This window comes from Fringilla coelebs (genome assembly GCF_963513975.1).
Source record: "Fringilla coelebs genome assembly, chromosome: 12".
Taxonomy (NCBI): Eukaryota; Metazoa; Chordata; class Aves; order Passeriformes; family Fringillidae; genus Fringilla; species Fringilla coelebs.
Genome location: NC_140038.1, coordinates 22,384,981 through 22,409,587, shown reverse-complemented (window position 1 = coordinate 22,409,587; position 24,607 = coordinate 22,384,981). Strand labels below are relative to the sequence as shown.

The following is a 24,607-nucleotide window of genomic DNA, read 5'->3' as shown; positions in this document are numbered from 1 at the left end:
GGTAGAAAGTTGGATATAAAGCTGAAAGAAAAACAGGAACAAATCCCACGACTTATTAGAGAGTGATGCTGATTAATGTGTCAATAAACCATGAACAGAACTTGTTACTATCACGGCTCGGCCTGGGACTCATTAATTACTATCTGTCTCTTGGCAGGGCCATAAACTCCCTGATAAAACATGAGGTGAAAGCTAAATGGTTGATGTGCTCAATCGTTCTTGGGCTTGGTAAGCAGTTTTTGTTATCGGGTTGGACCCCACATACACCAACACTAGAGTATGTTTAAATACAGTCTAAACACCAGCAAGTTTACATATTTCCTTCCAAGAGAACTGCAGAAAAGTTACACTCAGTGACACAGACATTCCAAATACTAGGAGTGTCTTTCATGAGAAAAAAAGACATAAGCTGAAAGAACTTGCCTCAGAGTAGATCAAAAAGTTCATTTAAACTCTGTACAGTAACCTGAACAAGCAGGCCAACTTGAAATTTGCAGGAGATATGTCTGTTAAAAAAAAGTGAAGGAAAAAACTGGGAGAACTGCTGAAGCAAATGAATTTAAAGGTCAATTCTATTTTGTAAGAGTCTCTGCATTTTTATTGGATATAGCAGAACAGCCAGCACCACCACCACTGTGAAAAAGCGCAGACAAAATCTCCATGAAATAATAAAGATAAAGGAACTTGAGTGTAGCTAGAAAAAATTAACTTTTTAAAAGCTAATCTATTTGAGATAGGCTCTACCTACAGACTTGTGCAAGGAAAAAAATTAACATTTATTGCATCAGACACAGATATATAGAATATTGCTCTAAACGGGCGGAAAAAAGTGAATTTTACATTTCAAATGCTTTGCAAGCAACATTAAAAGTTAACATGTCACAAGAAATTGTTTCAGATACCCTCCCCTTCCCCAAAAATTTTATCATCTATAAGCCCTAGTAAATACATTCCATGGTCCCTCCATTGAAGAGGGCACCTGTAAATTACTAGAGTGTGCTAAACAGAGGCAAATGAAGAGAAATGAGACATTTAAGCTGCTATATGTGGCTGTTGTACATAATCACAAATAGCTCAGTAACTTTTTATGATGCTTATTGATTATCCTGACTGCAGTAGTTCTAATCGTGGCAACTGGCCACTGCCACCTCTACCAATGCAAGCTTGCAAACAAATGTGTAACCTGGACCTTGACCATGTTTTCTATTGGTCATCTTTGCTTGAGTATAACTGGAGTCCAAATATCACCTGCAACCCTTTTCTGGCTCTCAGGAAGAGGCTAACAGACCTCTATATAGTGCCAGCTTTCTCTCTGCATAGGCAACAAGAACTCAAGCCTCATAAAGCACACGGTTAGGCAAATTAAGCATTCAGATGGCCTAAGTATACTCTAATATTAGTTGAATTCCCAAACCCATGTAGAAATACATTCTAAAATAACCTCTCTAAAGGGGATCTTCGAAGTTGAAGATTATAAATAAACAAGAAACCAACTCCCTCAGGGTTGTCAATTCCCAACAGGTTCTTAGTCCTCCTTCATGATACATTTCATACAACTAGTATACGGTGGGAATATACTGATACACCACTACATTATTAGAAGCTGTATGTGCAGGTTTCTATCCATCTCCCCTTTCACAGACTTGCTGGCAGAGGTCGGTTACTTCCCATAAAATTTCTTATTCAGAAGAAAGATCAAAAGATTGACGTTCACTTTTGCTCTGTCGAACAACTTCATGACAGCAACACCTTCATACTGCAGTTGCAAGAGATCCTGCCAAAGAGAGTATCTTAGTGAGTGAAGAATCCTCAAGAGCTGACAGGGAATATAAAAGACCCCGTAGTACAGTAGATCTTAAGGAATATCAACAAAAAAGTACACAGCACAAGACAGAAAAGCAAGACACTTATTAAAAAGCCACTTTTACTGTGTAAAAAATAGTAATTCTAAGGCATTTAAGGTCTTAATTATTTTAAGCAGAGGGTTAAAAAAAAATTACAAAAGAGAACAGAAATAGAAGACCATTCTAAGTAACCCAAATTTCAGATCTAGCCATCTCCAGCCTTGTCATTTGCACAGTAGCCATAAAGTTGCTGTAACATTTAGAACATTTGGGTTTCCTATGTGCCTAACTCTATCATGTACCCATGAAACATTACAACATTCCACAGTGTCCCTTTCTGAAAGCTTTAGTTGCCACAGATCTCAGGGAAGTGGCTTACAGCACTTCAATCTACGGCGCAAAAAGAAATAGCATCTCAGTCAGTAGGCATATGACATCGACTCAATCTCTCAGGTGTTTACGTAGGCAGTATTTCTAGTTACACTTTGCTTTGTCAGCAATGCACCTGCATTTTATCTCACCGATTTAATTCTTTCTGCAATCCCACTCCTGCAGGTAGCACGGTGGGTAGGTGAGGGCATATGGGTGGACGTGTGTGATGTTGTATCCCTCGTTGCTGTCCTCTGACAACATCTGCTTTATCTGCAAAGCACTGCTACAAAGGCATAGTGGTATGGTATAGTAAACCATGTGCCTGAGAAGTGAGTGATCTTGGGTAGCCCCACAGACCAACAAGCTCATGACCAGCTCTGACAGATCAGGACCCGAACATACACGGGGAGTCCTCAAAACAAATGTGAGGCAGCTGTCCATCCCAGCAGCTAAGTTGGCACGGACTAACTGCAATGCACAGTGCTACTGCGCACAATCTGTTTCGAGAGGCCTGAGGCTTCCACGACTAACAAACCTAATGAAGACCAAGATGGACAGGGGGTGGGGAAAGAAAGGGACAGAGACACCAGGTGTGAAAATACTGGCATGAGAAAAAGAACAGGGAACCGTCAAGTCAGCATGCCTGTTCTGGTGGCCTAAGTAAAGGCTGACACCTAAGGAGGACACTTAAGAACTGGAAACAAACAGGTAAGTGTAGGGTACCAGAAAGAATACCAATATACAATGACTGGCTGAAGGCATCACACACAAGCCAAGGTGACTGCTGCCACAAACTCCAAAGCTCTCTGCTGTAGCAGGAAATTGTTGAAAACTCAAGTTTTTGTTTTGTGTGCTTATGTGTACACATTATTAAGAACACAGACCAGCATAAGGTTTTCATTAGCAAAGAAACAAAAAGCAGTTTTGATCCCCTGTACGTGTTGCATCTGTTTCACCTGCAACAAATGGGTTATTTTTGAGACCATTACTCAGACCATTTAGGCAAAAAATGTGTCATTGCTATTTTGATGAAGAGACTGGCAGGGGAACTTACACAATACTATAAAATAGGACAGTTCTTACCTGATAATGTAACATAAACGTTTCCATCTGTACACCCATGAATTTTGCTTTAACCTCAAAATCTCCTACTTCTTCTGTTGGACTGATTTCAAAAATCACATTTTTAAACCTATGAAATTGAGAAATGAAAAATCACAGAGAGCGAATATGAGAGATGAAACCTGAAGATAAATTTTTAAGAATTCTCTTAACTCTTTATTCTATTATCCCCATTTGAAATGAGCCCATACAAGCCAAATAGACTCAATACAACAACAAACAGAAGCCTAACAGATACTATGTCCAGTAAATCCTATCTTCACACAAGCACAGCAGGAAACAGGGTAATTTCATTTAGTTTGCACAATCTAAGCAGTCTACTTTAGTGCTGCACATTCATGCCTCATTTAGTGCACTGAGTACAAAGTATGACTCAGAGTTGAAAAATTTCCAGTAACAGCAGCTCCTCTATATTCCACACAAGACTTGCCAGCTTCTCAAGGCTAGCAAACTGGCTAGCTGGAAAAACTCAAGCTAGCATAAAGCTGACTTTTCAACAATGGAAGTTATTAACCATAATAACAATTCACCCAAGGAGGTACCTTTCCCTAACTGTCGAGGTGACAGAGAAGGGGTTGGGGGGGAAAGACGACGTCATGTTTAAATCACATTACACTTCTCAATCAAAGAATTGCTTTGCTCACACCAGAAAAAGAGAACTGAAGAGTGATCACTATGCAAGGTGTCTTGGCCCTAGGGATGCCAGCCTAGGTCATCAAAGCAATTTTTTCAGCTTTAATAACTAAGTCTACCAATAACACTAAAATTCAAATAACAAAATCGCAAGACAATGTGACACAGCCTCAAATAGATCTCAAAACTTCTGGTCCTCAACTATCAGCACCAAGACTAGTTCTAAGAAAAAGACAGGAATTCAGCATACCTATTTTCCTTTTCCTCCAAAAATGTTATTTAGCTCTAATGAGTTTTAAATAATAGATACTCACTGGTTACCTTGCAGGTCCTCAATCTCTAAAAGCACTCCCTTCTCATGAAGTCGAGCTGCTGTGTATTTCAGAGAAATCTTTTTACTGTTTTTGCCTTTCATCTCTCGAGGTTTCTTGGAGACTCTGGGGAAAAAAGACAAACGAAACAAATTAGAAGGTCGCAAGTAAAGACATTGCAGTAAATTTTCAATCCTATTTGAAAGTGGATAGAATCAGTACAGCTAAAGAACTGTGACTAATGATAGATAATTATGTACTCCTACTAGTCAGTTTACCTACAAAGCACTTGTAACCCAGATCAGATCCCTAATTTTCTGCTATTTACCAACAACATTTAAGCAGAATAATAACAGTAATAAAACCAAAGTAAACAAAAACCAACCAAAAGACAAAACCAAAAAAACCCCACCCAAAACATAAGGATAGGGTACTTCATAAAAAGCAATACCATCTCTCATTAGGCAAAATGGTGTCTAATGAAAACTGACATGGAGAAAAGCTGAGACTACTCAGAAACTTGCTTGTATTTTCATTCTGCAAACAAAAAGGGTTCGCATTCGCACATCTGACTTGAGAAGACAACAACTTTCCCCACCCCCCAGAAAATCTGATTTGTTTAGCACTATAACAGCTGACTTCATTTGGCATAGAAATGGGGACAATTTGTGATCAAGGATTTCCTTGTGGGTAACTGTATTATTTTCATTCTCTGTTCCTAAGAAGATGACAGGACAGACTGACTGAGCTGCAAGTGCCTATGTGGACAACAACCTTCGTACCACTGGACTCTCTGCACTCTCTTCTCCCACAGGGACCAAAAAGTCTTTCAAGATTGTCTTTTTGACACCATTCATGGCAAGGACCTCACCCTGTATTTTCTTACTGCTGCTGAGACCCTTTTGCTAAAACTATTGCTGTGGGAAAGAGCTTGGACAAGGAGCTTTGAGCAGATAGCATTATGGCTCTTCTTAGCAACACCACCTTCTTTCTTGTAAGCACCTCTAGGGCTGTGGAACCACCTGCTGCAGGTCACGAGGTTCAAGGCCATCTAAGGAACCTGAAGGTGCGGACGTCCATGGACCCTGAGGAGATGTGTCTGATAAGATGGGTCCTCAGGGAACCAGTGGAGGAAATGGCCAAGCCACTATCCATCATGTATGAGAAAATGTGGCAGTCCAGCCGAGCTCCTATCAACTGGAGAAGGAAAATAAGGAAGACACAATCTTTCTCACCTCTGTGACTAGCAAGGTCCTCCTGGAAACTGTGCTAAGATGCATGGAAAACAAGGAGGTAATTGGTGACAGCCAATATACCTTCACTCAGGTGCCTGGCCAGTTTGGTGATCGGCTACAATGGGGTTAATACACCATTTCTGGATGAGGTTTCTAACTTCTTCTCCATTTCTATCATCTACCTGTATTTGTAGAAAAGCATTCAACAATGCTCCACACAACATCCTTGTGTCTAAACTGAAGAAATGGGGATTTGATAGATGGACCACTTGATGGATTAGGATCAACCGGATGGTCACAATCAAAGAATTGCAGTCAGCAGCTTCTGTGAGGGTGATAAGGCTCCGGGAAGCTGTGGCTACCCCATCCAGAACTGTTCCAGCCCAGGCTGGATGGGGCTTGGGGCAACCCAGTCTAGGGCAAGGTGTCCCTGCCAATGGCAGGGCGGTGGGAACCAGATGGTCTTTAAAAGGTCCCCTCAAGACCAAACCATTCTATGGTTCTATGGTTCCAAGATACTTACTTGCCCTTGCTGGCCAAGTTATCCAAGCAGGTCTTTATGTAACTTTTGTAATAATCGACTTGTTCTCCATAAAAAGTAGCTTTGGAGTTCAAGGCACTGTATGTCTGCTGCAGCTTCACTAGCTCCGCCTTTCTTCTCTGACGGTATCTACGCTGATTTCTGATATCCTACAGCACAGAAAAAGACAGAAACTTAACAGTCATTTGAGCTCTCCATGTGCTCAGTCCCAGTGCCACTGAGTACTTGAAACACACCATTTGATTTTGCTACAATGCAAGGCTTAAGCACTCATTTGCAGGTGCCCCAGTTTAAGTGTCACAGCTTTTTCTCTGTGATGACTATTTTTGGAACTAAGCAACTCTACAAGTTGCACCTTCTGTGGTTTTCTCAAACTTCAGTTCTGTTCTAGTTGCGATGACTAGAGTGGGCACTGAAAGCCCATGATATAAAAGCAGCAATTTGTCAGCACTGGAAAGTATCTTACAAATTGAGCACAACAACCATAGCAGCACACAGACTTCATTATTTTTCTTTGTTATTCAGCCTTTAAGCATCATTTGCCTTAATATCCCAACGAGGAAACACTACATTCATTGGCTGATACTTTAATTTGTGACACGTATTATCTATAGTACAATTCATTCTTATCAAATTCCTAAAGGCGATTATTTAGCTGGTTTACTTACGTAACAGTTCCCAAATAGTTTTTCAGTAAACAATGTGATATAAAATATATTGTCACTATAGCAATATACAACAGTACTGGATCTCTTTTGTAAGTTTTTCATAGCCACTCCTCTTGTAATTTAGGGATTCTCTAATGGGCACATTTAAATCAAAATAACAATTAGGATGTCTTAGAGTTATGAGCAAAACTTCTTTGTGTGACTAAGCTTGTAGAGGCACTACTTGAATTAGTGAAATGGAGCAGAAAAACACATCACACATCAGGACCTCCCTTCCAAGCTATTAAGTTTTTTCTTAAAGTACCCGAGAACCTGGCAACGCAGTCATTTGAGAGAAGAGAAACGTTGTGTAAAAGTAAAGGACTTTCCACATACCAAGAGGTGGAAATGCTGCAACAAAAGGCATCATTTTTCTCTATAAATTAGCTACTAAAAACCTTACTTCCCTTCTGAAAACTCATGCCAGTTTCACAAAGCTGTAAACTGGGAAAACTCCACTATGATTACTAGGAAACCATCAAATGGTATACCTTCGCAATGTCATTGATTAGTTCCTGGTATTTATTTTTGGCATTCACTGGCCCCAGTTCTGTCAACTTCTTCAGGCCTGCCTTGATTTTTTCTTTTTTTTCTTGGAGATTCAAGTTGCCATCTTCCTTTACAGAGACAGATTTTTTCATCTTATCAGGAGTTTTAGCATCACGAATGGCCCGTTTCTGCATAGCTCTATGATGCTCTGCTTCCTAGAAGAAAACAAAAACCTGCAAGTTCATAAGCAAATCAATTGCAAGGAGTCAAAAAGAAGCAGAAACAGATTGTCTGATCTCTGGCATAACACAGGATAAAGACTTTTGCTTGGCTATTCCCATACTGACTCGAACGAACACATTTTGATGACACATTCTACACGTGGGAACTAGGAGAAGCCTACCTATCACCTAAAGCGGTCTTCTACATAAACAGTTTCTAGATACTGCTGCAGGAGTAAGATTCACACGTACAATTTACTTCCACTGTACACCCTCCTGATTATCATAACACCCTGCTCCATCATCAGTGGAGACAGCTTCACTGCAATACCTAAACAGAGAATCCCACATATGTCTAGATAGATGATGATTTCCAAGTCTAAAACCAGCACAGACAAACAGCATCATACTTGCTCTGAGGTAGCTGAAGTTTCCAAAATTTCAGTCAGCGTCTCCCCTGGCTGGAAGCGGATTACATCAACAATTAAACGTTTTGTGCTGCAAAGAGATCAAGGATAATAGGAGAAAAAATTGTAAACAAAAAAAACTTTATTACTTTTCCATTCTGCAACAATACCAATGTTACTGACTTATTTAAAGTCAGATTATTACTGGATAAGCACTCAGGTAGTCATAGGCTACACCAGACCAGAACCCTGAGAAGCACTTTACTTTTTGGATAGCGCGTTATTGGAAACCGGTTCCTCGAAAGGTTCCTCTCTGTAATATGCACAATTTGCTCCCCAAAACGTCTTCAAACAGCAAGGAGGTTATCCCATATATTAGAAGGTAGCCCCAGTACTGCCACATAGACCACAGAAACTGCATTCAAGGTGAACGATAACGCAGGTAGCAGCCACGTCCCATTTGTGCAACCAGAAAAGCTCTATAGTATTATCCATCCATAAGCATGCATCAAAAAACTCAGAAGGATTATTTTCTTATGTGCACAGGAGACAGGCAGATCTCAACTCCAACCTGGCAATAGACAGGGTCATTTCCTTGATTTGAGCTGAGATTTAATCGCAGTCAGTGTCCACTCTGAAGCACTTCTGTCCTTAAGCCACACAATAAAACCAAATAGCATCTCTGCAGTCCAGCTGGAATTATTTTTGGAATCACACAAACTACATCACATACGTACCTTCCTCATCATCCACAACTTAAATGACTACCAGTGCAGCTGGTAAATCTTTACTTTTGATCAATGTCACCTTTGTCTGGTGGGTAGGAAAATACTGATGTATCTTTTAAGAAGTCAGGTTAAAGTTATTTTTGGGGACAAAATCATCTTGTGGGAGATCATTTGTCTGCCTATGCCAAGTACATGCTGACCAAAGATTTTTCAATTAAACTATCTAGCATCTGAGCAGGAATGCATCAGAGGAGGTAAACATGCAACTGAATGTCAGGTCACTGCTCTGTACATCTCAGCAATAGGGATTTGCTTAAAACTAGGCAAGAGTCACTGTAAGTTAAAAGTTTTCCAGAATAAAGATTCTGGCAATAATAAAATCCCTGACAGTCCACTGCTGTCTTTCCATTAGGTTATAAGACCTATGCTTCTCAGAAAGGCTATTAGTCTTCATCAAGTAAGACTCATGCCACAGCATGGAAAAAGACATGGCTACAATCTCAGTGTATTTGGAGTAACAGTCCCCCCACATTTCCTTAAATTATGCCTCAATTCTCTCATTTTCACATGCCGATTAACTGGTAAAGTTCCAGTTGCTCCTTCTTTTGAGTAACATACCAGGTAGTTACCTCCTACTTACTTCAACAGAATTGTCCTTGCATCCATCTCTGCATTCTCATCACCAGGAACATCAAATTTATTAGTGAGTGTGAGAGAAACCTCAGTCTTTGCTAGCATTTCCCTGTTGGGGTCATTAACATTGCCAGAACCTTCCCCTGCCAAGCAGAGAGAGTTTATAGATTAAATCACATTCTTTACCTTCTTGACTGTTAGGACTGTAATTTTTCCCTAGAAAAATTACAGACCCAGAAAAACTGTTTCCTATACTGTCCAAAGGACACTTCAAAACCCAAACCAACTTTTAAAGACATCATCTTGAATATATCAGACTTTCTTGAGTGCATCAGACTATATCTTGAATATCAGACTTTTTCATAACAAATCTGAAAGAATGCACTGGCCAGAAAAGCACCACAAAATCACCACTTTGCAGGTCTTAAAGATTTACATGCATTCCACTCTGTATCTCAGCATCTCACTGAGAAGAGTGGCTGAACTACCAAAAGTAGAAAACAAAAATGTGATGATGCCCATATATCCACGTCCTCATCAAAATGCATGTTTCAAGCTAAGAGCAAAGAACTTGTTAACAACTGAGCTTGTCATCATCATCTCTTGAACAAAGTAAGCTATCCCATCAAAAAGAAATTTTCTTGCCCTAACCGCATATAAACTTTCCACAGAACAATAGTTGGTACCTTACCCCCATTTTTTAAAGGGCTACAGAAAGATCTGACATATTAGCCACAGTGAAACAATGCACACAGGAGAAATGAAATGGGGAAGGAGGGCAAGTTCTAGCTAAACCCATGGTCGGCTTGTTCAGATAATGCCTCTTACAGTTCTCTGCCAGCACTTGGAAGAAAATGTGCTTGCAATCACTCCTTTAGAAGGTTCTAACCTTTCTGACCTAGCAGCTTCAAGGTTACTGTTTGCTGTCAGAGCATCCTCTCCAAAAACTGTGCCTGGTTTGCCTCCCTCCCCTCTGCTAGACTAGAAACTTCAAATAACTGCAACATAGAAACCAATGAAGGAGAAAAACCTGTGCATCCTTCCAGTATGTGTTACATCCTGAAGCAGTAAACTGTGTCTCAGGTTTCCAGAACAGTTTCACAGATTAGTAGTGCTAGCTCCTTCTTCCCCCAACCAGAAGAGGATAAAATTCTATTTTCCTTATGGAAAATAGCTCTAAAGGAGGGAAAAAATGTTACCTGTCCACATGCCAAAGACTCTTAAAGGAACACATGCTATTTAATATATTTATAACTGCACTCTGAAAGGAATACCTACAGATCTCCAGTAAGGACGGATCCTTGCAAACAAGCTGCAACAGGGACACAAGCACAGAGAAATGGCTCCAGTGTAATGGAACAAAGAAAATATGTCAATATCCATCTGTCTTCTAGAAATTTCTAGAGTGGGATGGGATGAGGTGAGGTGGGTGGGGAGAAGAGAAAGAACCCCTGTTTTTTTCAGGGCAGTAAATTATGCAGAGAAAATATACTGCAACAAGTCTGCTGGAGCTTTTAAGAGCACATCCTCCCGAAGGACCTGTGATGATTTCTTACTGTTTCTTTACTGCACTTTAAGTCATTTCAGGTAATATCACGTATTACTTTAGCAGAATAAACTAGACCACCTATTAAGGACTCAATTGTAGGAACCTCTCCGAGATCATCCAGCAGCTCGTGAATTGGATCATTGTGCTCAGGAGCAATTGCATCTTGATGGTCTAGGAGCAACTAGATGAACAGAAAAAAAAAAATATGTTTTAACAATATATCCTTTTCTAGACAGTAGAATTTCATTACTTTAGGCTGGTATCTTTTAGAAGAAAATCACTGAACTCCAAAGCAGCAATGTCAATATTCAGAGCTGTGTCAATATCACAATATTGGCAATATTGTGACAATAATGTGACAATACTCAAATGCTTTTCAAAGAAACTTAGTGAAGCCATACCTAAATTACTTGATTCGATAAACCAGCAAGCTCTCACAAACTACAATCATGACAACTTTCAGCCTTGTATTTGGTACTTTTGTGTTTCAGACAGAAGCAGAATTTTCTTCACAAAGACTGCTTATAAGGAGCAACTGTGACTAATGCATACTTACAGTGTGTGTATTGATGATTTCACCGATAGAAATATAAATTACTGGTTTAGTGAGAGTCACCAAGTCTGAATATTCATCAATATTAAATTTATCCTGCAATTCGGGAACCTCACAGGCAGCCTGAAAAAAACGTCTTCAGAACAAAGAAGGAGAGAACACTCAGTATGACTCCGAGAGTCATGTGATATGTCAAGAGTATCACCTCCCCATGACAATTTCAAGCATAGACTCTCCTCTTTAAACTATGGTACACTATGGCATACTACAGTTTGCAGCTTTAGTTTAACACATCAGAAGCAACCTAGTAAATTCAGTCATTGACACTGGCCATGTTGACATTTGCTCATTTTCAGAATTGACAGAACTGCCTTCAGTGACCTCATTCTCCTGCCTCCGCCGCATTATCATCCTTTGCCCCCAACTACCTCTGGTTACCTTTTTTCCAAAACACAGGAGATACGACAATCCTTGAACAAAAGCTTATTTCAACTACATGAATAGCTAAATGCCAACCCGCTTTATTCCTGATCACCACTAGATTTTCATGTGCAACTAGGATTCACATAGGACAGAAGAATGTATGTCACATCCAAAGTACTGTAATAAGTACGTGCAAAAGCAACCTTTCTTTTGGATGCTTGAAACTCTTGACTTTGCAATCTCATGAACATACAATCCATTGTTCATAAATTCCAGGCACACATTTTATCTGCCATTGTCACTGATGCTTTTGGCAGTCTGGACTGAAATCCCTTTTATATTAAATAGACTGCATATTTGACAGAGACAGAATTTTCCATATTCTAAATTTACTGTTTTCCCTTTTTACTTGCAATGTTACCCTCTGACAAACTTCCCAACTTAATTAGCTACGGTCTTCTACCTGAATTTCTGGTATGACTGCAATAGGTATTCATTAATGATGCTTAGATGGGCATTATCTCCCATGAACATCTTATTGGATGCAGCATGCTGTAACATCTTTGCAATGGAACCGAGGTTTCTGCGTTGATCTGTCGTCAGCTGACCTCCAGCTGAAAGGTCGATGATGTCAAATGCATCTGGTGCGACGATGGCTGGATTCATGTAGCGATAATAGAGTAAGTTGCCAACAATCTGGGAAAGAAAGAAGAAATGTATCAATAAACAAAAGTACAGGACCCAATCAAATTTTATTGAAACTACTCTGTGTTTAGATAAATTATTTCCTTGTAAACCTCTTTCCAACACAAAGGTTCTGCTGTACGGAAGCACACACCATCCCAAAAGATCTACAGTGTTAAAAAAACCCAATATCATAGAGACGCAATATGGCAGTCAACAGAGAGGAAAGCCTGAGCACTATCAGTCACAGGACAATACAGCAGTAGATATTCCTATGCATTAGGATTTAGAACTCCGACTCACAAAAAAGTACAGATAGGAGATACTATACGTTACCAATGAACTACTGATTTGAGCATGAGAGAATCTGTCAGGAGAATTAAATGCAACTGAATTAGCCTAACAGAGGGCAGAATGACCACGGTATAGAGGAATCTCATAATGAAGTTTCAGTGTGGAACAAGAGCCAATTTTTAAAGAAGCATAAAGCACTGGCCGCCATCTCTGACAAAGCAAAAATAGAGAGGAAGAATGGCACACCAAGAAGGTAAATCGAGGAAATTATTTTCCATTTCTTGTCCAAAGCCCTTCTCTCTTTCAGAATAAAAGCCTTCTTCTATAAGCCAGCAAGATATTCAGGCACAGACCCATAGTTAGTGAGAAACCATTTAATCCAGAAGTAAGAAAATCAGAAGTACAGAAAACAAATGGCATTGGATGCTTGAAAATCCAATTTACCTAGTCAAATGGAAACAGCAGTATATTTCAAAGAACTACAAATAGAGACTATCACATTATCCATATGGCCACGATATTCTTCTACCCTGTGCTGGATATTTTGTCAAAAGTAATTCTAGCAAGGAAAGGTATTAAATCACTGTGCTCATTTAAAGCAAAAGCTCTCTCACCACATGCTCATTTGCAGAAGGCCAGGTCACTGAACCTTGGCTTCACCTGCTTTTTATGTGACTAAAAGTCATGGAAGAGACTGGGGTCTGAACAAACAGTTGAAAACAGAGAAAAAACCTAGCCATTGCTAAGTCCCAGAAATTAATAACTGGTTTCAGTGAGGCCATGTTTGGACAAGTGTTTTATGCAAGCCTCTGCTGTACTCTCACAAACTATGCTGTGGGATGTTAACAGTCTGCTGACCATTAACAGTCTGTTTAATGCCAGTAAAAAGAGAAAAACATCCATGAAAGAAATTTAATTAATGACATTTGAACTTGTGGGGCAAAAAGAACAGTATATTATATGAGTATCTTCAGTTGCTAAAAAAAACCCTACAGGTAGGTATTGCACGCAACTGCAGTTTTGACTTTCATGTGTACAGTTACATTATTTCCACAAGGATTAACAAAACCTGCAGTTTTCCACCTAAATTTACAGATGGAAGAAATTAATTCACCTGCATAGAAAGAACCGATGCCTCAGAATGGGAAAGCACAGAACTAGAAGAGAGAAGAAAACAGCATTCAGATTGGTAATTATTTTGTAATGAAGCAGAGGCAGAGAAGCTTAGAGACGTTGTCAAGTATTCTAATAACCAAACTGTATTGTATTAAAAAGCAATGCATCCATGGGCATAAATTCAGAGTTTACCAGAAGCCACAAAACCAAAGAAATTTCAATGAAAACCCCAATGCTGTAGTCATCTAAGAGCAACTAATATTAGGATCCTTTTAGTTCTCCAACTGAAATGCAAAATACAAAACTGACCAGGCATCATGGGAAGCGATTCTACATACTGCCATCAAAATATCCCAGTGTGTTCCAGATGGGGCATTAGGAATTTGGCATACAGACTTTTTAACGTGTCTCTTTAAGGAAGGAGCAGCAGTCAGTGACCACACTAGTTAACCCAAGGTTTACTTTCCAGGAGCAACAGTAAACCCCAGGTCAAGAAACCTAAAGGTCCAAATGTCCAAGATACTAAAAACAAAACAGAAGCATCAGAATACTTCCTTCTAAACAATGTATTACATCTCAAGCGACGTGTATGAAGCTGACTAGCCTGATGTGAAATATTTTTTTATCTGTAGAGGTAAATGAATAGGTTTACATGTGCTCCTCTCCACACATACACCTAACAAGAGAGAAGAATGCGATGTGCTCGCCACAGCCAACTTGGCTGACAATTATTCACAAAGGTGTATAGATCCTCACCTTCAGAAGCTCATCCTCACCAGCATCAGGAAACTTCTCATGCAGGGAGTCCTTTAGGACCTTGGCAATGAAACGCATTCCATACCTGAGAGAAAGAAAAGGTCAAATAAGACTGCTGCAAGCAGCACCACCAACTTCTCAGGGATAACAGTGGTGCATCAGACTCACGGAATTTTGTCCACTGAACTAATAATGGCAGACAGGAACTTGTCTGTCACTGTCCTCATGTTTCTGATAGAGGCATCCAGGCGCGTCCTCACCTCTTCATGACTTAGGGCTTGCTCAGGAGTAACATCATACGGCAGTTTGCTATTTGAAAAAGTCAGACATATAAAGGAGAGTATTACTCAGGCTAGTACTTCAAGAACGTATAGCCTGACACAGAAACGTATTCACTTCGCTGCCAAAACCAGAAATTTATATTTACTTCGCTGCAAAAAGTGCCTTTAATTAACCTGTTTGGCACCATCAGAACTGAAATTCTTTTGCTTTTACTTCCTTTACTTTCCCTAAAGAAAGAAAGAAAGACCCAGCTAACTCAAAATTGAATCTTTTTTACAGCATACACACCAGGGAAAAAAAGCACCATAAATAATACATTGTGGTACTTCAGACTGTGAATTGGTGAAAATGAAAGCTACACATTTGAGTATTAACATGATGAAAACTTGGACACAAGCGGAGCAGCATCCATAAAATCAATATAACAAGCTGCTGAAGTAATACTTCTCCTTTTTTCAATCAGCTGAAACTATTGCATAGTATTCCAGTGAACACAGACAAATGAAGCTGGTAATTCATAAAGGTGTATCCTAAATCACATGTATAGAGAAGAATCTGAATGCACATCATCACTTCCATTTTTACCATATCCAGAATTTTGCATAAAGTGTGCAAAGGTACATGACTGCTTTAGATATGGAGGAAGTCATTAATCTGTATAGCTTTTGCTTTTTTTTTTTTTTAAGTACATTAAGAAACTCCAACAACAAAACAGAATCCTCAAGTTCTAGCAAATCACAACCACTGAAGAAAAAGAAACCAGAATGACACAAAATCACATAGCTCAATACAATTGTCATCAATGGCTGATATTAATTAGAAAGATGTTAGGAGGAGAATTAAAGGAGAATTAAACGCAACGTGATGCTTTCTGCCAGCAAGAGCGGCTTTGTGTGCTTGAGAACAGTACCTGTTTGCACAGGCCAAGCATGACATGAGCAGAGACTGACATGGAAACAATTCCCAAATACATTTTCTTACAATACATTATTTTAGGTTAGAGGGCATCTCATAGCTAACTCTTGAGTTAACATAGGAAAACACCGAAGAGCGCGACTTTCTCCATAATTTAATGACATTCCTGTTCAATACTCTCAGCACCATAACCAGAGTAAGAACTTTAGAACTCTCAGATGAAAGCTGTCTTGACGAGACAGTTGGACAAACGCATGCAGTGGAGCCAAGGATGGTTTTGAATGACTAACTGAGCAATGCAAAGCAGCTAAGCAATGTTTAGAAAAATAGTTTTAACAGGTCCCATACCTGGCCTCTCCAGTTTGAGACTCCATCTGGTTAACCCAAGACTTGTAAATATCCACAGGATCAGTTTTGATATTAAGTGACTTGTCATCGATGATTTCCTTCACAACTGGCGCAAGGATCAGCCTCAGGGCATTCTGACCACGGGCACCACGATTGAAACTTACCACCATTTTAATAACAGTAGGATTCCCAGTCACAATTTCATGTATCTGGTCTACTTTTGATCTGAAGAAGAAAGAATCTATATGAAATTTTAGGCATGCATAACTCTGTCACTGCCTACGTTTCCCTGGACTACTGTTCCAAGCATAACTTTGGGGGTGGGGTGGCGGGGGGAGACACACACATTTTTTAGAAGTTGTTATTTGTTTCAGGGCATATATCATCTTCATGCTTAAAAAGCATTCCCAAAAATGCTTGAGGGTAGTTCCTCAAAAAGTTCATCGCATATTCTTCCTCACAGCAAGTTGTGCCACTCTGCATTGTAAAGTCATGTAACTCAAACTCACACTTTGAGCTACAGTCACGTAAATCATGTAACACTGACCTCCTAGGCCTAACCAATCCAACAAAACATGTCTGAGGACAGCCAGTTTCTAACACTGACAGGAAATAGAAATGCTGAACAACAGAGATTTCAGACTTCTCATTAGCTTTTGGAAATCCAGACAGCTTAGATTTTAGCTCTCTTCCTGGCTCCTAAAGCCTGAGTTTGCAGTTTGTTGGACATATTTATAATCAGACACTGGAGAATTGAGATTAGACTGAATTTTAGAATGACTTTGCATTAGATCAGAAGTAGCTGCCATGTTGAGCACTGAAATCTTGATTGAAGTGAAAAGCCTCCATCTTCGCTGGACATACTTGTTTCTCCTTTGATAGACTACATTAATAGATATGAAATGGGAAAAGTGAAGGGATAGATTAGCATTATCTGCATATAAGCACTAGACTTCACATGAAAAGGTGCATCATTTTCAGGAACTGCCAAAACTGATTCAACAGCAAGAATGTGCCGTATGCTACCACATACTTGATCTCTTCCTGCAGTGCTGTTTGGAAAAGTCGCAACAACAGGTATTCCTCCCTTTGATTGGATGCATAGTTATACAGCGTGAAGATGACAGAATCCATGAATTTTGTGGATTTGTTTTGAGGCATCTGAAAAATCAGCTTGGCCAAGTAGGTTGGGTTAGTCTACAACAACAAGAAAAATTACTTAGTGTGCATGTCTCCGCTGCTGCTGCTAAAAACTAAGGTGGCTCAAAACAGTTGCTGGCTGGACTTGATTTTAAAGGTCTTTTCCAACCTTACTGCTTCTATGACAACTACAGTGCACAAGTAAAGACTGTGCTAAGGCATATCACCTTCTATGACAAAAGGTTACCGAGCAGTGTAAGAAGTTGTCTACCTGAAGTAGGTAGAACAAATGCTGATAGGCTTCCAACTTTTCTCTCTTTTCTTTGCTCAATGCTTTCAAACCTCCCCTTTGTTTGTTCAGCATCATCATGTCAGAGAGCTGTTCCTTGTTCTTCTTGGTAAGTTTTTTGCTATGAGAAACAACATCCTGGAAAGAAAGAACAGGTACAGACTTCACTCTGAGAAGTTTTAAACAAGAAATACTGGAAAACAGTTGCATCTTCTTGAGAGAGCTACTTCTCTTGGATGTGGAAATGGAGGGTCAAGGAATGCCTGGGGCGATTAAAGTGAAGCACTGTTTGCCATGGCATCAGTTTCTCCAACTGGAAGTATATGTTCTGCTTTGTTGCTGACTTTGTGAATTTGTCTGAAACCCTAGAAGGATCAGTCACTGTTGGTAGCAATTATGATCAGAGCTGGTAGCATTCTGAAGACACTTGGAAATGTTTTCCTTTTTTAAACTGGGCTTACAGTTTACAAATACTGTTCCATATTCACCTAGCTCACTAACTCCCCATACTCTGACAGCAATGGCAGTTTTCACTGCAATCATCAGCCCAACTGCTGCAGCTTCCTTCTAAGATAAATTTCACTACACCAATTGAGATTTTGCACTCAGAGAAGCCTAGTGTAATGAATTCAGGACCACATGAAAAGCTGACCAGTATTTTAGCTTGAAGAAAAGACAATGCTGTATCAGCAAGAGCTTTTTTTTTTTTTTAAATTAATTACACCAGTCAAGCTTAGATAGAGCGCACTTCCTTTAACCAACAAGCAACCAAGCCACACAAGCATGTCTCCTGCCTCCAAAATCACCCCCCTGGCTGAAAGCTTGTGGCATGTGACTTGTTTAGCCCCAAAGGAGCAACAAAAAAGAGTCTCAAAGCCTTTCAATACAAAACCTGTTACATTTGTTAGGTCAAGACAGTCTTGCTGCCTTTTTGGCTTCAGGAGTTGTTTCTTCTCCTCCTACAGTTTTCTTTCTAGGGATACATACTAAATTAGTAGAATTAACTAAGAACATACTGGGAGTGAAAACTAAGTCAGGGGAAATGTTTTCCACTGGGCCTGAGCAACCAACATCTGAGTACTGGAGTTCTCCATGCTAACTACCAGTGGGCTCAATTCTACGTGTAGCTGGTCACCCAACAGCACATTTCTTACCTGCAATGTAATTTTGTTTTTCACTAGCAAACCAATTTTGATGTCCATGAGATTGAGGTCATTTTCCAGTTGCTGATTGGATCGGATCAAGGTTACAACTTCTTCACGCAGTTTCATTAACTCAAGCTCCTCCTGAAAATCTTGGTCACTCTGATCAAGCAAGTGGACAAATTTCCGAACCACAGCCATAGGTGGATTTTCAGCATTAACTAAAAACAGGCAAGAAAATAGACAACACTAGGGGATGGCAGACAGAAGTAAATATATGCCTTATCTATGTTTAAACAGCACATCAAGGAGCACCCAGAGTCAAATTAGTACCATCTTGTCTAAACAGCTTCAGACATTTTGATTCTCCTGTTCTGAGAAAATTGTAAGAGAACTAAATCAAGAACAAAATCAGTATTAGCAAAATCAAGAACAAAGTTAGTATTAGCATAGGGTAGTCCACAGTCTCAGAGCTAACTGCAAAGCTACAGTTCTATTTTTCAGCAGGAAAAATAAAAAAAAAAAGGCAGCTAGAATCAACTTCTCCTTCAGCCTCAAAAACTACCTACTCCCTGCACTTCCCTATCAACTTCATCCCAACTGCTCCTCAAAAGTGTCTTGACGTTATAGATCACACAGCCAATATCACATTGCTTGACAAGAAGCTTGACATAACCCAGCAATGTGCAATTGCAGCACAGAAAGCCAACTGCATCCTGGGCTGCATCAAAAGCAGTGTGGTCAGGAGGTCAAGGCAGGTGATTCTCCTCCTCTACTCTACTCTAATGAGACGCCACCTCGAGTACTGTGTTAAGCTCTGCGGCCCCCAACATAGTAAGAAGGTTGTGGGGCTGCAGGACCAAGTCCAGAGGAGGGCTACAAAGATCACCAGGGGCTGGAGCATCTCTCCTATGGAGACAGGCAGAGAGAGTTGGGGAATCTTTTCTAGGAATCTATAATTCGAGCCACAGCAGTTTTATCCTCTTGGCAATACTTACTGAGGGTTTTGTAGTCTTCTCGGGCTTTGTTTGCTCGAATAAAGGCTTGAATTTTTACAACATCATTTATCTAGGATTTAAGAAACAAAAAACCACTTGACATCATTCTGGAAAGAATACCGAAGTCAGGTAAAGAATACAAGATAGCCTCTTACGTGGTTTCTGAAATACTGCAGACGATCTCTGTAACGTCTTCTGGCTTGATACATCCTGGTCATTGACTGAATCTATTGAAGGGTAACCAAAACACTCAGATAGAAAACTTATCTACAAAGTTCACTACCCCAAAGGCTTACCAAAACAGTCAGCAGAGAACCTGCACTACCTTTACTACTTGGTCCTTTTGTGCGCGTAGGTAATCCAAACGGGTTTGATATGCCTTCCTTTGCTTGTAGCCACGCCATTGGGACTGAAAACAAAACAGGCATATTCACTTTACTTTTCTAACTGAACAGAAGTAATTACTAATCTGAGCTTCTTTGTGTTCCTCAGCTTTCAACTGCCCTTTTGGCTAAATGAAACATGAAGGAGACATGCTTGTCTTATCGAGAGATACACTGTGTGAAGCATTAACTATTTTCCAAATGTAATCATGAGAGACTTGAAATTACACCTGGGCCCTCTGAAGCACAGTTAGGGGGTCAAGGATACAGTGAAACAGTCAAGTTGACAGAAACTGTTCTACATGAGGATCATGTGTTAGCTGCTGCTGCTACTGCTGAGAACAATGGTTTAAGCCTTCCCAACGGTCCCACTGCCATCCACACTTGGGAAGAGAAGTCAGGCAAGGGGTTGGGCTACACTTAAAGGGAGAGTGTGTTATTTTAATGAGCTGGGAGTGGATGTGGAGGTTTTGTTAAATATACAGGCAGAGTATCCGCTACTTAGGTAGAAACAATTGGATATATACTGCTGAAATAATAAAATGGTAATAGGGTGCAAAGCAACTGTTGCATTTGCACACATTTCAGTTACAACACCAGGGAAGAATTTTTTTGTGGCTGTCCTGTAAATGCACCCAATTTCATGCTGAATTATCCAACTATCACCTTCACATCCCCAATCCCCCAAATCCCTGGAAAAATTCGAAGAGAAGCAAGAATACTGAAGACCATGTAGTTTCTCTTTAATTCATGATGACTCACAGCAGCAATGCATCTCATGGTACTATCACCATCAACACATACAACACACTTCATATTTCCTTATTCCCGAAACATTGAAACGTGTGAAAAAATAACTGCTAAAGCTTCCTCAAACAAGTTTTTCTCTCTCCAATTCTATGTGATTACTGGATTGACTATATATGACACCTAAAAGCAAACAATATACCAAAACTCACTGGAGAAGGAAATGTTTTACATAAGTTACAATATGAGGCAAAGACAACTGTGTGCTGTAACTACTTGAATTGAACAAAAACTGTTAATAAGCTTGTGTATGGAAAACAACTGCGGAGTACAAGTTCCAAACAGAATTAAAGGGTATCACTACCTGAATGCAGGTGATTGCTGGGACTTGCTTCTTCAAAAAATTCATTCTTGAGTTGAATTCCTGGCGAACAAGATACCCTCGACAGCAAGCCTGAAGTTTCATAATCAGGTTCTCATTTGCAAGCCACAACTGTTCCCGGTTGTATGCTGCAGTGACTCCAGATATAGTGCTCTGATTTAATGTTATGATAGGAAGAGAAGCCAGAAAAGAAAATGTAAGTACAAGAAAAAGGATGTTACATCAGCTTTCTCCACTGTGCTTACAAGAAACTCCAAAGTTGTCTTTCGAAAAACAGTGACATCATGGTCCTGTACTCTTTTAGTGACAGGATAAATTTTTATGAAATAGGACAAGGAGTTGTGACGCACACAATCTGATGATGCCTAGCAAATCAAATGAGTTACTAAGCGTGTTAACATGACTATGGCATTGAAGCATTCTATCTCAGAGCTGCATTAAGGGTGGGAATGGTGAGAACGTCAACTTTCGAGAGAAGGAGCACGTGTTAATCTATTACTCTACCTGTATCTCCTCCCGTGACAGCTGAGTGTCATTTTGCACAAATTCTGCTGGTTCATCCCATCCTCCCTCTTTGGTCCGCAGGTTATGATAATAATGATAGCCTCCTCTCACCCAGTGTTTCACCCACTCACTGCCATTGCCCCCTAAGAGCAGAAACTGCAATAAGAAGTCTGAAACACTGACAAGTGTCATACCTTTCACACATACAAATGTTACAACCAGGAAATTTACTTTACAGATTCTTCTTTCTCCAAACAAGGAAAGGAATGTTTGTTTCTGAGTCCCTAATGACCTCATATGACAGCTACCTAAGCACAACATATTGTATGAGTGGAGAACATTATATTATTCAGATTCTTTTTTTTAAAAAAAAAAAACTTATTTCACAAAGCAACCATAGCTGCTATCTACAACACAGCATTTTTTCCCAGGTTCTTTTTTACCTCTAGTTCCAATTCCATGTACAATAATCTTGCGTTTATTTCACTAATATTTAGCTACTTAAGGTGTACCTGCTGCCCTTTTCTTAACTTCTGACAATTCTTGCTGGTAAGTCTCAGCACATTCTGGAGTGACTCCGTACAGCCCAACATCAGGTGAACGCAAGGCACTCAGGGTCTGGCTAACATCACCACGATCTACTGCTTCATTAATGGCCAGAATTCCTAGGGAGACTTGAATAACACCAGAAAGCAAGTTAGCACAGGGGCTCAGTAGCTGACAGCAAGCATAGAATGGCAGAACAGAGCAAGGCAACATGAACACACCCTCATAGCTGGGTTGTTATGTAAGATACACAAATTTTAAGTGTACATAAACATGAAACATAAATAAAAAACCATCTAGACAACTTGCAGTACAGAAGCCTCTTCAGTACAGAGTATCCAACCATGTGTGGAACTGCACCTGACAGCAGGTAATGGTGTGCCCAAAGTCCTAGTATGGTGCTGATTTACCACCCAGTTACAGCTCTCCTCCGATGTCTGTTTCAGTTAACACAGTTTCTTCTGGCAGAGCCAGTCACAACTCAAAAGAGGCCCTTTCAACAACCAGAGCAGTAATTACTTAATTTTTTCTGCAGACAGAAACAACATCATTATAAAGACTGGGATGCCACAATGGGTCAACCAGTCCACCTGCAAACTGCGTTAAGGAGCAAAGGTGAGTATCACTGATGTGTAGTACTCTGTGTATCCGAAAAACATGTGTTTGTCTGGTAATAGCTAAGAGAACCAAGACAAGACAACAGAACCTCACGCAAATAAAAGGTAACGCTCACCAGAAAGCACCATTTCAATAGTGCACGCGAACACTCTCACTTCTAACCAACCACCCACAGACACGCACAATTAGTCACAAACAACAAACAATTTGAAAAAGATTTGTCCAACAAGGTAGCGTAGTCTAATGGTCACATGCAAAACTGGAAAAAAATGCATATCCCCCCACAATAGAATAAATTTAGTATTTGAAGAATCTGACACTCACTCCTCAAAAAAACACACCTGCACCAGAAGCCTGTAGGCTCTTTGGTTTCCTTTGCCACATGTACATTACATGACATTTCTAGCCCCCAAATTTCCTTAAATAACTGGTATTTGGCTGGTAAGGGGGATTAATTGCAATACTGTGTGATAATACTTACATCTCTGAGACTCCTCTGTGTCCTTGTTAGCCTTATGAATCCCATCCTGAATTTCATCTAGCCAAAGTACGGCTGTTTCATCCTGTGTGTCCTGAAGAGAATACAACAAGAAAAAGATACAATATCAGGAGAAAAGTATCACTATTTTTGCCAAGTAAGATAACCTATATTCAGAAACAGCCAATAGAGTCGTTTTCCATAACAGAGGAAAAAAGAAGTATTTCAGTCTTCCTAACTAACTCCAGCACAAGGACATCATGTGGATTTGTGCCTGGCAGAGACTACTATGGCCTTACCAAACTCAATACTTTCTCCCAGACAAAAAAAATTCTCAGGAAACAGAACAAACAAGAAATTCTATCAATAGGAATCACTCTAATAAGATGAGCAAACACAAGGCCAGGGACTTAGTACTAGCTAGTCCTAAAGGCATGCTAGCTAAGAGTATATGATTTCCCAGGAAGTTAGTCCTTCAACAGAAAAGGACTACAGGGAGCTGCTGACGCACATCTGTGTGCAGAAACTAATAAACCTTTGGGTAACTAACATCACATCAGACTGTTCATTTCTGTGCCCACAAAATTTCACAAAACTGTACAAAATAACAAAGCAAAAAGCATCATTTGTGTTGTGGACAGGTGTAGCACACACACAGCAGTCAAAGCCATGTTTTAAAACTTTATTTTAACAGATTGCCTGTCAAGGACCAGTGATCACAGAGTGTCCTGTACTTTGCTAGCCAAATGAGCTAATGTTACATGCAGAAATTTGAGAGGAGGAAAGGGACAAGTGTTTTGCAAGTCCCAAAATATACATAGAGAACAATGACCCAGCAGTTGCCAAGTATAAGCTTCTCTCCGCCCACTGGTGTTTCCTGTAGGTAACTACCAAAAGAAATGCTAAGATGCAGCTACCATCCCTCTCATAACTTTTCTCATACAAACAGAACACAGGAAACCTTTAGTTCTGGAAGGGAATAATAATCACAGTGCACAAAAGAACCACTATTTACAACATTCAAGAGCTTTAAGGCCAGACTTAAAATTAACATTTCCTTATGTGCTTTCCATATTTTAACCACTGTTGTGGCAGATCTGAAACTAACTGGCTAAATGATACTTCATTCAAGAGCTTAACATGACCTTCACAGGCAGATTTCATCTGAAAGCCAGACAGTCCCACAAGAGTACCAGCAACAGCAAAATTCCTGTCCA

At 39.9% G+C, this 24,607-nt stretch overlaps 1 protein-coding gene across 1 annotated transcript in view; it reads right to left on the bottom strand.

Annotated features, from left to right (window-relative positions):
• Positions 1 to 501: 501 nt before the first annotated feature.
• Positions 502 to 24,607, bottom strand: part of IQGAP1 (IQ motif containing GTPase activating protein 1) — a 53,640-nt gene continuing 29,534 nt past the window's right edge. The window contains exons 16-38 of the mRNA XM_084213926.1: positions 23,394 to 23,484; positions 22,261 to 22,422; positions 21,749 to 21,891; positions 21,227 to 21,397; positions 20,058 to 20,141; positions 19,888 to 19,959; positions 19,733 to 19,802; positions 18,747 to 18,955; positions 17,575 to 17,730; positions 17,197 to 17,360; positions 16,164 to 16,388; positions 14,787 to 14,927; positions 14,619 to 14,703; positions 12,232 to 12,464; positions 11,349 to 11,481; positions 10,871 to 10,973; positions 9,251 to 9,386; positions 7,886 to 7,973; positions 7,257 to 7,469; positions 6,041 to 6,207; positions 4,286 to 4,408; positions 3,300 to 3,408; positions 502 to 1,774 (exon numbers count right to left, since the gene is read on the bottom strand). Coding sequence (XP_084070052.1) covers positions 1,661 to 1,774; positions 3,300 to 3,408; positions 4,286 to 4,408; positions 6,041 to 6,207; positions 7,257 to 7,469; positions 7,886 to 7,973; positions 9,251 to 9,386; positions 10,871 to 10,973; positions 11,349 to 11,481; positions 12,232 to 12,464; positions 14,619 to 14,703; positions 14,787 to 14,927; positions 16,164 to 16,388; positions 17,197 to 17,360; positions 17,575 to 17,730; positions 18,747 to 18,955; positions 19,733 to 19,802; positions 19,888 to 19,959; positions 20,058 to 20,141; positions 21,227 to 21,397; positions 21,749 to 21,891; positions 22,261 to 22,422; positions 23,394 to 23,484 — 3,192 coding nt within the window. The 3' untranslated portion in view covers positions 502 to 1,660. The remainder of the gene's footprint in view (positions 1,775 to 3,299; positions 3,409 to 4,285; positions 4,409 to 6,040; positions 6,208 to 7,256; positions 7,470 to 7,885; positions 7,974 to 9,250; positions 9,387 to 10,870; positions 10,974 to 11,348; positions 11,482 to 12,231; positions 12,465 to 14,618; positions 14,704 to 14,786; positions 14,928 to 16,163; positions 16,389 to 17,196; positions 17,361 to 17,574; positions 17,731 to 18,746; positions 18,956 to 19,732; positions 19,803 to 19,887; positions 19,960 to 20,057; positions 20,142 to 21,226; positions 21,398 to 21,748; positions 21,892 to 22,260; positions 22,423 to 23,393; positions 23,485 to 24,607) is intronic.